At 34.4% G+C, this 13,241-nt stretch overlaps 5 protein-coding genes across 7 annotated transcripts in view; 3 read left to right on the top strand and 2 right to left on the bottom strand.

Annotated features, from left to right (window-relative positions):
- The window catches only part of nktr (natural killer cell triggering receptor), a 150,688-nt gene that overhangs the window by 5,381 nt on the left and 132,066 nt on the right, over positions 1-13,241 (top strand). The gene's annotated exons all lie outside the window — the stretch shown is intronic.
- fam162a (family with sequence similarity 162 member A) lies at positions 417-4,547 on the bottom strand. The gene is made up of 5 exons (XM_059524666.1): positions 4,366-4,547; positions 2,545-2,625; positions 2,103-2,214; positions 854-962; positions 417-768 (listed from the first exon to the last, which is right to left on the bottom strand). The coding sequence occupies exons 1-5, from the start codon at positions 4,415-4,417 to the stop codon at positions 652-654; spliced, it is 471 nt and encodes a 156-aa protein (XP_059380649.1). The 5' UTR covers positions 4,418-4,547; the 3' UTR covers positions 417-651.
- On the top strand, positions 4,876-7,148 carry mix23 (mitochondrial matrix import factor 23). 2 transcript variants are annotated; one of them, XM_059524667.1, is made up of 5 exons: positions 4,876-5,023; positions 6,235-6,360; positions 6,517-6,663; positions 6,740-6,799; positions 6,878-7,148. In XM_059524667.1, the coding sequence occupies exons 1-5, from the start codon at positions 4,973-4,975 to the stop codon at positions 6,926-6,928; spliced, it is 435 nt and encodes a 144-aa protein (XP_059380650.1). In that variant the 5' UTR covers positions 4,876-4,972; the 3' UTR covers positions 6,929-7,148. The 2 variants fall into 2 exon arrangements, with proteins under 2 accessions (XP_059380650.1, XP_059380651.1); XM_059524668.1 differs by having other exon boundaries at positions 6,727-6,799; positions 6,878-7,019.
- On the bottom strand, positions 8,141-9,005 carry LOC132116090 (cystatin-B-like). Its single transcript, XM_059524672.1, has 3 exons — positions 8,843-9,005; positions 8,652-8,753; positions 8,141-8,504 (listed from the first exon to the last, which is right to left on the bottom strand). Exons 1-3 carry the CDS (start codon positions 8,912-8,914, stop codon positions 8,376-8,378), a joined length of 303 nt encoding a protein of 100 aa, XP_059380655.1. The 5' UTR covers positions 8,915-9,005; the 3' UTR covers positions 8,141-8,375.
- On the top strand, positions 9,335-13,050 carry si:ch211-161h7.5 (uncharacterized). 2 transcript variants are annotated; one of them, XM_059524661.1, is made up of 8 exons: positions 9,335-10,166; positions 10,382-10,490; positions 10,596-10,740; positions 10,844-10,957; positions 11,790-11,934; positions 12,024-12,172; positions 12,261-12,400; positions 12,491-13,050. In XM_059524661.1, exons 2-8 carry the CDS (start codon positions 10,391-10,393, stop codon positions 12,643-12,645), a joined length of 948 nt encoding a protein of 315 aa, XP_059380644.1. In that variant the 5' UTR covers positions 9,335-10,166; positions 10,382-10,390; the 3' UTR covers positions 12,646-13,050. The 2 variants fall into 2 exon arrangements, with proteins under 2 accessions (XP_059380644.1, XP_059380643.1); XM_059524660.1 differs by having other exon boundaries at positions 10,349-10,490.

Here is a 13,241-nt window from a genome sequence, read left to right as displayed (position 1 = left end):
TCAGAATGAGAGTCCAAACAGCTGATAAAAACATCATGATAATCTACACGATTCCAGTCCATCAATTAACATCTTGTGAATTGAAAAGCTGGGTGTTTGTAAGAAACCAATCCATTATTATCCATAACTTCCTCCAGTGAAAAAGTCCATCAGACTGACAGACAATGTGTGCATATTTCTCTGCTGATTCAGACAAGATTAACATTTTTCAGCAGAAAAAGCTAAATTATGAATAGAGAACTTGTATGAATTAAAATATAAAATATCTTAATGATTTGTTTCTTACAAACACAGCTTTTTGCTTCTTAAGGTGTCAGTTGATGGATTGAAGTGATGGCTGATACAATTCTATACTACTGATATTACTATTAAAAATAGAGAAGTTCATAAGACTTTAAAGATAATAGTAAAGACACAACAGTGGAACACGATTTTATTTTTTCGTAATATTTAAAAGTATAAATACAACATCAAAAAATTAATCACACCAGGAAAATCTCACATCTTTATTTTATACACTACTCTAAAATTCTGTTTACTATGTGAAGGAAAACCTGTACTACCTCCACCAGAATTGCCATGTATGTGGCATTTGACATTAAATAACTGACACTGTGACATGGGCCTCTATGGAGCTCAGATGGATGCATCTCACTGGGCTTTCTCTGCAAGTGCAATGGCCTCCTCCTTTTCTCTCTGTGCTTCCTCTCTCCATCGAGCCTTCTTCTCCATGTTACGGGAGGTCAGATTGTCATGCCGACCTGCCGCCTGCCATTGAAGGCATTGGTTAAAGGAAATGAGAGCCATATATTACCCAAGCTTATCATTTATACAACAGCACACTTTTTATTACCTTTTTCCCAGAGACAGACATAGCAACGCATGCCATGATGGTCAGTGCCATCATCACATAGCAGGCCTTCACACGCACTCTATTCCTGGCAGCATCAATCGTCTCAAATCTGAAAACAATGCAGTACTTTCATTAGTAAAGAAAATACTATAAAATTGTACGTGAAGATATGCTTAAACAAGTCTAATTGTACAAAGAAAACATTTTAAAGAAAAGAGTCGACTCGGAATCATTGAAACGAGTCGTTTTTGAAACAAATCCCAAGGATATTAGCATATTGCCCGCTCACTTGTTGGTCTTTTCACATTGGTCTGAAGGAAAATGTAAATTCATTCTTTGCAACTAGGGGCCGCTTTTGTAGCATAAAAATAGCTGTTTTCCCTGGTAACACTGTACACAAAGCAGCACTGCACTCACAAACACTGCTTTACAGCATTACAGCATCATGAATTACAGGCATGATGAAATAAAAATTAGACCAATCACCACGATTAGCGTTGAAAAATGAATCAGAAAAATGAATCTAGCAATTAAGGTTAAAATAAATGCGGATTATAAGACAATGAAACTGTTTTTTGACAACCAGTTGTTGTGGACTTCCAAAACCAAGATATGAACTTCATGACCAATAAAGTAAAAGAACTAGCTCGTTGGAGTAATTTCTTCTTGAATCGGACTTCACTGGTATTGCTGTGTGCTTTTGATTAACTAAAAAGAACCAGTTCATAAGAGTCGTTTGTTTTTTAATCCAGCTTTACGGTCACGTGCAGTTGTGCACATTTGTGCTAACATAGTTATTGTTCTTAATGTGAACAGGCTTTAACAATACGTTTACAAACAGCTACTGAAATGTAATCGTCCAGTAAAATACCATTGATCTTTGGGATTTTAAGGATTGACACTTTTATACAAATGAATATCATAATCAATCATTAAATCAGTATTTTTACTCATCCTTAGTAAAAAAGCAACAGTATGATGGGTCACAGAGGACATGCCTGCCATGTTCTGCATCTAACATCACAAACAGAGCCCACTCTCATCTCCCTCCAGATACCATGAATTACACTAATTACCTGTCAGTACATTGAGTAATCAATCTTGTTTGAACCTCACAGTGGACATCTCTTGTGTTCCACCAATACTCTGGCAGAACTTTAGTCACATGACCTCATACACCATCTATATGCTCAGTAGTTTGCCTGGAGCTGGGGGTTTATCTCAATGTAAGCAGGAATAGCCCACTTACGACACAAACTCTGGAATCTGTTCTGCGGTTTTGAATCGCCCAGACCACACCAGCATCTTTTTATCCCATTCTGATGGACGGTAGCCTGGTACTTTAAACCCTAGCCGCTGTGCTGGAGAAAACAAGGAGAGAGGAAACACAACGTGAAGAAAAGTGAGTTCACTGGGAAAGCAATGAAATTCCCTTTAGTGCAATCTGATCCTTGTAGAACAGCCAAAACAGGAACCTATCTTGCTCTACATCATAATAACGCTGTTGCGTGTTACGTGCATGCTTTTTCTTGCTTTTGAATTCCTTCTTTGAATTGTAACAAAACGTGCTGGTATGATGTGTCAAGGCAAGTGCTGTGTCATGTCTGGTGCTGAATCATGTCATGTGCTGTGTCATATGCCCCGTCTCCAAATGCAGACAGGCAGAAGTGAATGGATATTTGAGTACTGACCCTGGGGTGCGGATGCCCCCTCTTGAGGCTTGCTGCACAGTCTTCTGCTCCCTGTGGTCATCACACCTCTCCTCACCTGCCCTATAGAAGGAGGAAAGGGACCATAAAATGAGAATTCCGTCATTTACTCACCCTCACCTTGGTTTGAATTTCATTCCTTAGTGGAACATTTTTAGATGAACTGTCCCTTTAAGTCTGTCATGGTGATGTTGCATGATGATGTTTATACAACACAAATGTGTTGTTTCCTGTAATATTTGCACTGGTACAAGTTTAAAACATTGTTTGTTTTTTGTTTTTCCAGAGGAGGACATGACATTGCATTTAAACATTTGATTTAGCATTTTAGCAGCTGTTTAAGAATGATCTTTTATTCAATCGTTTGACCATCTGATTTGTTGTACAACGAGCTATACTAAAATACAGTAAAAATGCTTAAGATGACATAAAGAGCAATACCACAGTTTTAATAATTATCATTTTTATAGTATTCATAACACACTCACCACTGAATTATTTTCCGCAAATTATAGATAAATATATTTTTATACATATTTTTTTTACAATTTAAAATAACTGTTTTTCTACTTAATTATATTTTAAAATGTAATTTATTCCTGTGATTTCAAAGCTGAATTTTTTTGTTTTGCAGCATTACAGTCTTCAGTGTCATACGACCCTTCAGAAATCATTCCAATATTATGATTTGCTGCTCAAAAAAACATTTATTATTATTATTATTATGTTGAAAACAGCTAAATATAATTTTTAAGGTTTCTTTTATTGGGGAAAATAAACAAAATTTCTCAAGAGCAATTTCTTTCTAGACTTAAAACTAATTTTTGCCCCGTTTGTGTTGTTTTACTACAAACATAATAATTTAAAGTATAAAACATTGTTATGTACAATACACAGCATGGTATTTTATCATAATTTTATGGGGGACAACCCTCGAGACAACCCTTGTCATTGAATCGTTCATTCAAAAGATTCTAATTGAGAAACAGGTCTTTATGAATTGAGACACGGACTCCTTCATTTATTTATTTTTTATTTTGTTCAAAGGAATATATGAAGCAATGAACATTTTGTCAGAACCACTAGTAAATTGTTATTTTGTTTAGTTTTCTGATCTTTTTTTCTTTAGAACTGTGAGAGAATCGTGATCTCCAATATATTATATATATATATATATATATATATATATATATAAAAAAACATGATTCTCAATTTATCCAGAATTCTGCAGCTCTAGTTTACGTTGTTTATTGCTGCATATACTTAATTAAAACAGAAGTTTAATTTCATAAAGTACAAGTTGATTTTGAAATGCACCTACATTCTATATCTATATATTTCATCATTGAGGATTTCTTCAAAAAAGTCCCGTCTCGTGGGATAAGTGTTTCGTCACACCCCTTATATATATATATATATATATATATATATATATATATATATATATATATATATATATATATATATTTAGCAGACGCGTTTATATTATATATATATATATATAGGAAATTATACTATGGTACATTATGTAAGAGAGATCCAATGGAGTTGTAAAATCATTATAACGAGTCGTGGATCATTTCACGCATTAGATAAAACATTAAAAGTAATAAAATCCACGCAACAACCTTATGAATCCAATCATGTCAGTCTCGAAAAGTTATACGGCGTCATAATGTATTTATAATCATGTTTTCACTGCTAGTTTTATGCCCACAAGTGTCTGAAGAATGCCCACTGTGCCCAGTGCCAAAGCTTATCATATGCTGACCAAAACAAACATCACACGGAAAAGATACTGACCTATTAAAGTGCCAAAAGCGGCGCGAGGCCCTCTGATCATGTTGAAGATCATGACTTCTGAAGAAAAATACAATGAAAGAAAAAGACAATTTTTAAACCAAGAAATTGTGCCCAAGCTACATTGCTGGGTTTAGTTCCTCTAACCTTAAAGTCAGTTTGAGTTCACACGCGAGCACAGAGGCCCAGAGGAGCGGGTGTAACCCTGAAGGACCCTGAGCAACCAAAACAGCTCAGCTCACACAAGCGCCTGTTAATGACGTAAGTTACGTATGTAAAGTGAGCGTAACACGAATGAGGTTGTAAATTGTATAACTAAAAGTCAAGTTAAATAAAATATATAATATAAAATATTTGCAGTCCTGCAAAACATGTTTCATAAATCACCTGTGGATTCTACTTGCTCACGTTTAATCTTATTTTTATCGTGAAAAAATATTCTTTCAAACTATCTATTTTAAGTTGGCTCACTACAGTAAAAGGTTGCGGGGACACTCAATAATTCCCTGTAACGTTGATTAGTAAGTGTCAAAAAACAACCGTTTTTATAGTTAACGTAATTCAGGCAGTATTTGGTCGCCCTCTTCGCGCAGGACCTCTTCAGTCCACTATGGCGGCGCCCGGTGGAGCTCTGAACTGTGAGGACTTTTCAATGTTTCAGGTAAAACGTGCGAAGTTGTCAACAGGCAGGATAAAAGTATGCAGGATGTTTAAGCGCATACTGACTTCCATAAGTACGTTGTTATAATGTTAACGGCAAGGCTGTGTGAATGACTGACCCTCGGTGGTCTCCTGCATGCAGTACGAGCTTCAATGAACAGCAGAGCAAACGTGAGCGATTAAGCGAATGTGTGGTGCTTTGTAAATATAAATATACGCATTTAAGACGAGTTTTCATGATACACAATGTAAAACACGGATATTTTCTAAGCCAACAAGTACATAATGTGAAATATATGGGTTGTTGGACTGGTTAACTTTTATTAACACCAGGATTCTCAGTTAAAGTTTATATGAGGGGAACCTGTATAATTTAGGTGTTTTGACATTTAAAAACAAACACAATTTTATATATGGTTTTGAACTATCTTTAAGTGTTTTGTCCAATTCATTTAATTGTTTCTGAGGTATTCTAGGTGTCCCTCAGTTAATATAAACCCTAATATAAAGCTTCATGCTGATAAATTACACAAGAATTATAAAATGTAGTTTGAAATAGATTTTCCCTCTGGTTAATGTTGTCAGCTACCTAGGTATATATAGTTATATTGTTCCCTTTTTTTTTAAACGTAACGTGTGATTATAGTTACCAAGGTGTTTTACCTTAAGATAAAATAGTAGCAGTTCTATCAATAATGCCTAAATGGAGGCGAAGAGGTTTTCTTAATTTAATGTGGAAAATCTCAACGCCTTTGATATGTTCTGGTCATTTTCCTGAAAATTCTAGTTAATTTTATCTAATTGGACTAAGACTTACTGACTTCGCTCACACGGAGTATAACTACTTCCAAATAAATAAATTTTCCCTTCACCTTATTACAGTAGCGGTGTTCCCTGTCAAAAGTGAGCAGCCTACAAAAATAATTCATGCTAGTGGATTCAATATTTTTATGAAGTTTTCTTTCAGTCAGCACAGGTCTTGTATTTCTTAACAAAAAGATTGAATCCAAGATTTTGTGTTAATATAACAATCGGAGGTTTACAATAAAACATTTTTTTTATACCGAAAATTAAGTAAAGAATTTTCAGCACAGCAAGGGTTGAAAAGCATATAAACAACTGTGATTGCATTACATACAAAACAAGAACAAATAACTTAGTTACATATTTATTTACATTGATATGCTGTACATCTCTTTTCTTGTCCTGTAGGAAGTATTAAAAGTGATGCGCACCATAGATGACAGAATTGTCCATGGCCTCAATGCTACTGTGCCCACTGCATCCTTCTCAGGCAAAGTGGACGCCACACAGACCTGCAAAGAACTTTATGAATCTGTATGTATCACCATACAAAACACTCTTTAATAATCTAAAATTATTATAAGAGATCCCCTAATTTTGTTTTTTTATGTATTACTGATTTAAGTATACTGTCATACTCTGTGATGCATTAATAACAAGCTATTTTTCTGTACTGCCTATGCCTTTCAGCTCATGGAAGCTCATCTTTCCAGAGATAAGGCAATAAAGTCATGTATTACAGAGACCTCTGCTGTCGTTGGGCAGTTACGTGAAGAGAGGGCAAAAGATAGCGACAACTTGTCAATAATCAAGCAACTCAGGAAAGAGCAAACTAAGGTAATGTATTTATTTATCTGTGCTTGGCCTGAAATTGATTGAAATCTTGTTTGAATTCTCTAGCATTTCCCTACAGTTAAAACTCATGCAGTCTGAGCTAAACGTTGAAGAAGTGGTCAACGACCGGAGTCTTAAGGTGAGTTATTGAGTGTCTCCTGTTGATCTGAGTGGTTTGCATTTAGAAGTGTTTGTTAATGATCATGTTTTCCTCCAGGTTTTCAATGAAAGGTGCCGAATTCACTACACCCCTCCCAAGATCAAGTAAATAATACTTCTGTTGTCAACATAAACTACACTGTTGTTCTGAGGAAAACACTTGGAGCTGAGCCTGGACATTGTCACTGACCCCATAAACCCTCCATCAGTATGCTCTGTGGCTTTGTGTTTCTTACAGTGAAGAAACACTACTGTTGCCCAAATCCTGTAAACCTTTTTGTATAAATATTGTACAAAAGATTTTATAAACCATGAAATGTTTTCCCATTGCTGAAAAGTTGTGTTATTTGCTTTGCAATATAGAGATTAATGTTCATTTGAAGTGAAGGGGACTTAAAGATTATCGATCTGTTCTCAGATGTTGATGTGGCCATCTGTGTCAAAAGTTAATGTGAATTGAGTGTACATTATTTTTTTTAAGAAAAAGAAAGCTTCAAGGCCTATCCCTTAATATAACCATCACTGGGCCATGTGCAGATTGTATAAATGAGAAATTCATGGAAATTAGCCACTGATTCATCAAAACTGAAAATAGTTATGAATTGCCATGAGATTAGTTTTGGGTTTTCAGTCTTTTAAAAGTGAAGTGAAAGTGAAGTGACATTCAGCCAAGTATGGTGACCCATACTCAGAATTTGTGCTCTGCATTTAACCCATCCGAAATGCACACACACAGAGCAGTGAACACACACTGTGAGCACACACCCGGAGCAGTGGGCAGCCATTTATGCTGCGGCGCCCGGGGAGCAGTTGGGGGTTCGATGCCTTGCTCAAGGGCACCTAAGTCATGGTATTGAAGGTGGAGAGAGAACTGTACATGCACTCCCCCCACCCACAATTCCTGCCGGCCCGGGACTCGAACTCACAACCTTTCGATTGGGAGTCCGACTCTCTAACCATTAGGCCACGACTGCCACAGACCCCCAAATGATGATCCTTATGCGATGTATCATCGTAAAATTGCATATATAGTTTCTAATGTAAATACCCAATTTGTACCCAAAAAAAAAAAACGACTTGTTATAGAATTGTACTGTTAGATGTATTCATTTTTTTCTTAATATTAACTTATTTACTGAAATATAAATATTATAAACTTTTAGAATTTTTTTTTGTTTTAATCTTATTTTTGTTAACATTTGTTTCCCCAGTTTGAAAAACCCTTGCCAACAAACAAAAACTGTCCATCCATGTACTTTATGTAAATAATATAAAATACCTATCAACTGCAAACATATCAGTAAGTACAAAGCCCAAAGCCTTACATTATAGGTAACAAGATGTGAGTTAAGTGATGTTTTGAGAGTGGGATGGGTTATTTTACAGCTATGCCAAACACATAATGGAAACATGTATTTAAAGGGTTACCTAATTCACAGTTAGTGTCATCCCAGGAAGTGATCCCACTAGTCACTCTTCTGTGATCACACTATCTAGTAAAAATGTTAACCATGAGCATTTTAGGCAGTATTTATGATGATTTGCTTAAGTTTGCTTTAGAAGTATTCAATGGGATCATGATGAGTCTTGGGTGTCTGTATGCCATGCAGCTCCAGTTTCTCTCCGTGACAGGGCAGAGTCTTGTATACACGTAGATGAATGTACTCATCCTCACCTACATGCACCTGAAACACATCATTTACAACAATGCTTTGAAAATATATTATAGCTGTTAATAACTAAATCTGAGGCTTGCTTTTACAGACCTATTCAGTACATTAACATGGCACTCTTAAAAGTTCATTTAGAGAATCACAGGGATTTTCTCTTACCTTAATGAAGTAATTTGTCCCCGCAACAAGTTGTGTTTTAAAAGTTTTTGCGGCGAAAACGTCAAATTTACGCCCAGCTTTATCCTCGGCATGAGACTTTATCTGTGGAAAACGTCAATTGTGAGTTTGTTGTTGTGTGACACATCACTTCACTATTTCTATTTATCTACAGTAAAAAAAGAGTTACCAACCTCATCGCATATTTTCTGCACCTCTTCATTCGCATCTTTCGCCTCAGTTGTTCCGCCACAAAGTAAAGGCATTTTTTATAGTGTCTGAGAGGTAACAAAAACACTCCGTAATGTTTTCTCACGATCAAATTTACCGAATGGAGGGTTTATTTCCTGGTGATCACGAGACATTGGAAGAAACCATTTTTGTAGAATAGACTCTCTCAAAGAGTGTTGCAGTGTATGAACAGAGGAGAGCTGCTCGGCTGTTATGCTTAAACATAAGTCTAAATATGATAATTATTTAAGTTTAAACATAAAATATTGATCTTTCCTGTGTTAATGTATCTCTGTTAATATTTCGTCATCCCCCGCTAAGTGGTTTGCTCCTCGAATTGCCGCACATGTAACATGTTAGGGCGTGGATAATTAGGATGTAAATAATTGTTTAACGCGATTAAAAAAAAACATTTAAAATGTATTAAACAATTCATGCAGGCTTTTCCTAAACTCTACATATGCATGCGACTACTGATCATGCTTCTGTGACTCCTACTGAATGAACTCAAACATCAATATATGTTTATGTTTGGTAAAGAACAACGTGTACTTAAACTTAATATGCAAAATTTTGCCCTTGAAGATACACGAACGAAGTACCTTTGAATGAAACCAAACACACATACCAGTAAATCATGGTCTTCTAAGGAAATATGCAAATCTTTAATTTGAAAACAAACTTCGCAAAATGTATAACAGGTTAAGCTACCTGCAAAAACATGATCGTAAACATACTTTGTTAAACCGTATATACGTGGCAATATCACTTCTTCACATGTTCAGGTGTGTTTCATATGCTTCATCATGTGTCCATCCATGTGTACATTTACTTCCTTAACTGTTAAAAACATTATTACACACACAGTTAATGACTAAGCTATGTTATCAAACATGTACCTGTGGATAAAATTTTTTAGTTTTTACTTTATAAAACATTTTTGTAGTAAAATTACAAAATGTGAAAAATAAATGATATAAAAAAGGAAACAGAAACTATCTTAAAAGAAAAAACACTACTAATTCAGAGTGTGAGATTAGTTGGTTGTGTAAGGATTTTTCATAACCATCGGAAGTGCATGCAAAGAAAAAATGGTAGCCTTGACAGCTATTGTACACCTTCAAATGACATATTGAGCACGTGTAGTCTTACAGTTACACAACCTGCCCTTTATAAAACCAGTCCCACTGGGGTAGTATTTGTGTCATTCAGTCCTCAGAGTGTTATGCTAACTTCCCTCTCTCTTCAACGCTTGGTTTCAGACTCTGAAACTGGTTTCAGACGTAGGTAAGATACAAGTTTTGTGTCTTTATGTTTCATTGACTTATCACTAATAATGCATATGTGAGGGTGCTTGTTTTGAGCTGATATATATACACATATATATATATATATATATATATATATATATATATATATATATATATGTATATGTGTGTGTGTGTGTGTGTGTGTGTGTGTGTTTTCAGATAACAACAAGCAGAACATTCTCTTTATTTCAGCTGCTCACAATGGGAGGTCACAGCTTTGCCCGTTTAGCACTCATAGTCCTTTCTGTTGTCATTTACATAATCTGTATCATATTCAACGCACTTGCTGGACCGGGAACTGGTAAGTACAGAAGATAGATATATTAATGTTTCCAGTATGAATTAGGTGCTAAATTACAATTTGGTGAAATATATTGCTACAATGTTATTTTTTTCCGATTTGCAGGTCCTTTTCGGAACAACACTGGAGCGATATCAGATAAATACAATACAGAAATCACTCCCTCAGGATGGACCTTCTCAATCTGGGGTGTCATCTACACTTGGCTGTCGCTCATGCATATTTACATCCTCACCACTACCTGCAGGAGGTAAGAACTCAGAGAGCTAGAATCAAAAAATAAAGTGGGATAAAATGTGATTTGTAATATTAACATGCAGTTAATGAGACGATTATGTATATTGTTCTCACAGGACTGTTTATGGTCCAATGTACTGCAGTCCTGCTGTGTTGCCATATGGATTCTTCATAACCTGGATTGTAAACATGCTGCTAAATATAATCTGGCTTCTTCTGTGGGACAGACAGTAAGTTCATGTCATTTTAAAAACAATTCTGATATACTGTGGCAGCCAAAGGTTTGTAATATTAAAGATTTTTAAATGTTGTTGGTTGGCTGCATTTATATAATTATATAACAGCAATATTGTGAAATGTTATTAAATTTTGAATAACAAATTTGAGTATATTTTAAAATCGAATTAATTTCTGTGATGGCAGTCATTACTCCTGTCTTAAAATGATCTTTAAGAAATCATTTCATTTCTCATTATCTAAAACTGTGTTGCTTTTTGTAGAAACCATAATAAAACCGTGATCTTAGATGAATAGAAAGTTAATTAAACGGTATTTATTTATATGTTATATTTAAAAATAATAGCAAAAACTATGAAAACTTTGATAAAAAAAAGAAATGTTTCTTAATCAACACATTAGAGTGATTTCTGAAGGATCATGTGACATTGAAGACTGGAGTAGTGGCTGTTGAAAATGCAGCTTTGCATCACAGGAATAAATTATATTTTAAAACAAACAAACAAACAAATAAATAAGAGTTAATTTAAATAGTAATAATATTTCACAATATTACTGTTTTCAAAATCTTTTGGCTACCAGTGTATATTCAAGTAATAAAATTGTAAAATATTTTCAATGTATTTTTCAAAGAGGAAATTCTACTAATATTTGAGGAAAAAAAACCATATACGTATGTACAATACATTGGACTTGTACAGAAAAATAAATAATTTGTGCATAAAACATGTATATATAATTTATATGTTAATAATTATACTTACTTCTCTCATTATTGTTGACTGTTTGCAAAATCCTTATAAACTTCTTTGCATTTCTTTAAAGGGTGATGATTGCTGCATTCATTATCCTTGCCTTGATTGCCTTCACAAACTATTTGCTGATAATCTTCTCCTGTCATGGACTCAAACAATATGGAGCCTGGTTAAACAAATATCACAAAGTAGATCTCTGGTGCATACGGATATTAGTGAGAGACCCTTACAATTTTACTTAATGGCATATCAAACCATTTTAAAAACATTATGCATTTTTAATTTGGCACTTTTAATCTTGCAGGTTCAGAATGGCATTGCAACGTACACAACATGGACAACAATTGCCACCCTGATTAACTTCACTGTTGTGCTGAGATATGATGCAGGAATGACCCAGTCAGATGCAGCAACAGTCTCTCTCTCTATTCTTTTGGGTGAAGCTATTTCTTGGTAAGACGATGGAACTCATCTAATAAATGAAGGATGCTAAATAAATGAAAGACATACATTTTGAGATGAATGCATTATCATTTTACAGGTTCATTGTTGAGAACTTTGTGTTTGAAAAGCACCTGCGATACATTCTGACAGTCTACCCTGTTGTTATTGTGGCCTTGAGTGGAAACATGACAAAGAACTATAAATCTGCAGATCCAAGCCGCAGCGGCATTTACATAGGTGAGCAGGAATGTGATAATGACTTTGCTGTTGTGTTCTTAATCTGGTGTGCCATATTTCATGATAACAATATTTTTTTATTTTTCACAGCTGTTTTATTGGGGTTGACTTGTATACTATTTGCGATAAAAGTGTTTCTGGTTATATGGAGACACATTAAACATCCTCTCTACAAAGGCATGAATGTAGAGGAGGCGATATCACCAATGGAAATTGCTGAAAAGCAGAAGAAGATCTTCACTTAAACTGAATAATGTTTATATCATTTGATTTGATATTTTTCATAATTTTTAAATGATATTTATTTTTTTAATTGTTCAAATGTGTAAATATGTAATTTTGATAAATGATGAAGTAAAAACTAAAATGCAAAGCTTGTGTAAATTGAATTGCTCTTATCAGGGTAGGGGGTGTCCTAGGGTATCTTTTCAGTGACCATGATCTATGCACTGTTATGTACCATTTTGATCTCCAGCCATAAAATCATAAAACTTACTAGGGTTTATAGTTTTTGTAAAGTTTTAGATGGGAAGTCACAAGGTTGTTGGAACTGTGTGTTGATTTGTATGAGAACTACTTTTTAAATTATGATGATGAATATTAATAATAATAATAATAATAAAAAAAATCTGCAACTCTTATTTAAAAAATGTCTTCATTTTTTAAATTAAAGTTATATATTTTTATTATTAAATGATATTGCATTTGATACAAAAGGAAAACTATTAGTTGTAATAATTGTAAGAAATGTTTATATTTATTTAAAATGTAGTCTGAGAAATATGATATATAGACATGGTGCGTTACATGCTTTCTTTTACTGTCTATGGTTACATTTCCG

Source organism: Carassius carassius, chromosome 35 (genome assembly GCF_963082965.1).
Source record: "Carassius carassius chromosome 35, fCarCar2.1, whole genome shotgun sequence".
NCBI classification, from domain to species: Eukaryota; Metazoa; Chordata; class Actinopteri; order Cypriniformes; family Cyprinidae; genus Carassius; species Carassius carassius.
Note: the sequence above shows the minus strand (reverse complement) of the source record. Positions and strands in the feature narration are given on the sequence as shown.

What these genes read in the sequence shown, in the direction of transcription:
- fam162a (XM_059524666.1), bottom strand. Translation starts at nt 4,417, where the DNA reads ATGATCTTCAACATGATCAGAGGGCCTCGCGCCGCTTTTGGCACTTTA. An exon ending in GGGGGCATCCGCACCCCAGG is followed by an intron (nt 2,215 to 2,544) that starts GTCAGTACTCAA and finishes TGTTTTCTCCAG; the next exon opens with CACAGCGGCTAGGGTTTAAA. An exon ending in TGTCTGTCTCTGGGAAAAAG is followed by an intron (nt 769 to 853) that starts GTAATAAAAAGT and finishes CTTCAATGGCAG; the next exon opens with GCGGCAGGTCGGCATGACAA.
- mix23 (XM_059524667.1), top strand. Translation starts at nt 4,973, where the DNA reads ATGGCGGCGCCCGGTGGAGCTCTGAACTGTGAGGACTTTTCAATGTTT. An exon ending in AGGACTTTTCAATGTTTCAG is followed by an intron (nt 5,024 to 6,234) that starts GTAAAACGTGCG and finishes CTTGTCCTGTAG; the next exon opens with GAAGTATTAAAAGTGATGCG. An exon ending in TCAACGACCGGAGTCTTAAG is followed by an intron (nt 6,800 to 6,877) that starts GTGAGTTATTGA and finishes GTTTTCCTCCAG; the next exon opens with GTTTTCAATGAAAGGTGCCG.
- LOC132116090 (XM_059524672.1), bottom strand. Translation starts at nt 8,914, where the DNA reads ATGCCTTTACTTTGTGGCGGAACAACTGAGGCGAAAGATGCGAATGAA. An exon ending in TGCAGAAAATATGCGATGAG is followed by an intron (nt 8,754 to 8,842) that starts GTTGGTAACTCT and finishes CGTTTTCCACAG; the next exon opens with ATAAAGTCTCATGCCGAGGA. An exon ending in GGACAAATTACTTCATTAAG is followed by an intron (nt 8,505 to 8,651) that starts GTAAGAGAAAAT and finishes GATGTGTTTCAG; the next exon opens with GTGCATGTAGGTGAGGATGA.
- si:ch211-161h7.5 (XM_059524661.1), top strand. Translation starts at nt 10,391, where the DNA reads ATGGGAGGTCACAGCTTTGCCCGTTTAGCACTCATAGTCCTTTCTGTT. An exon ending in TCTGGTGCATACGGATATTA is followed by an intron (nt 11,935 to 12,023) that starts GTGAGAGACCCT and finishes TTAATCTTGCAG; the next exon opens with GTTCAGAATGGCATTGCAAC. An exon ending in CCGCAGCGGCATTTACATAG is followed by an intron (nt 12,401 to 12,490) that starts GTGAGCAGGAAT and finishes TATTTTTCACAG; the next exon opens with CTGTTTTATTGGGGTTGACT.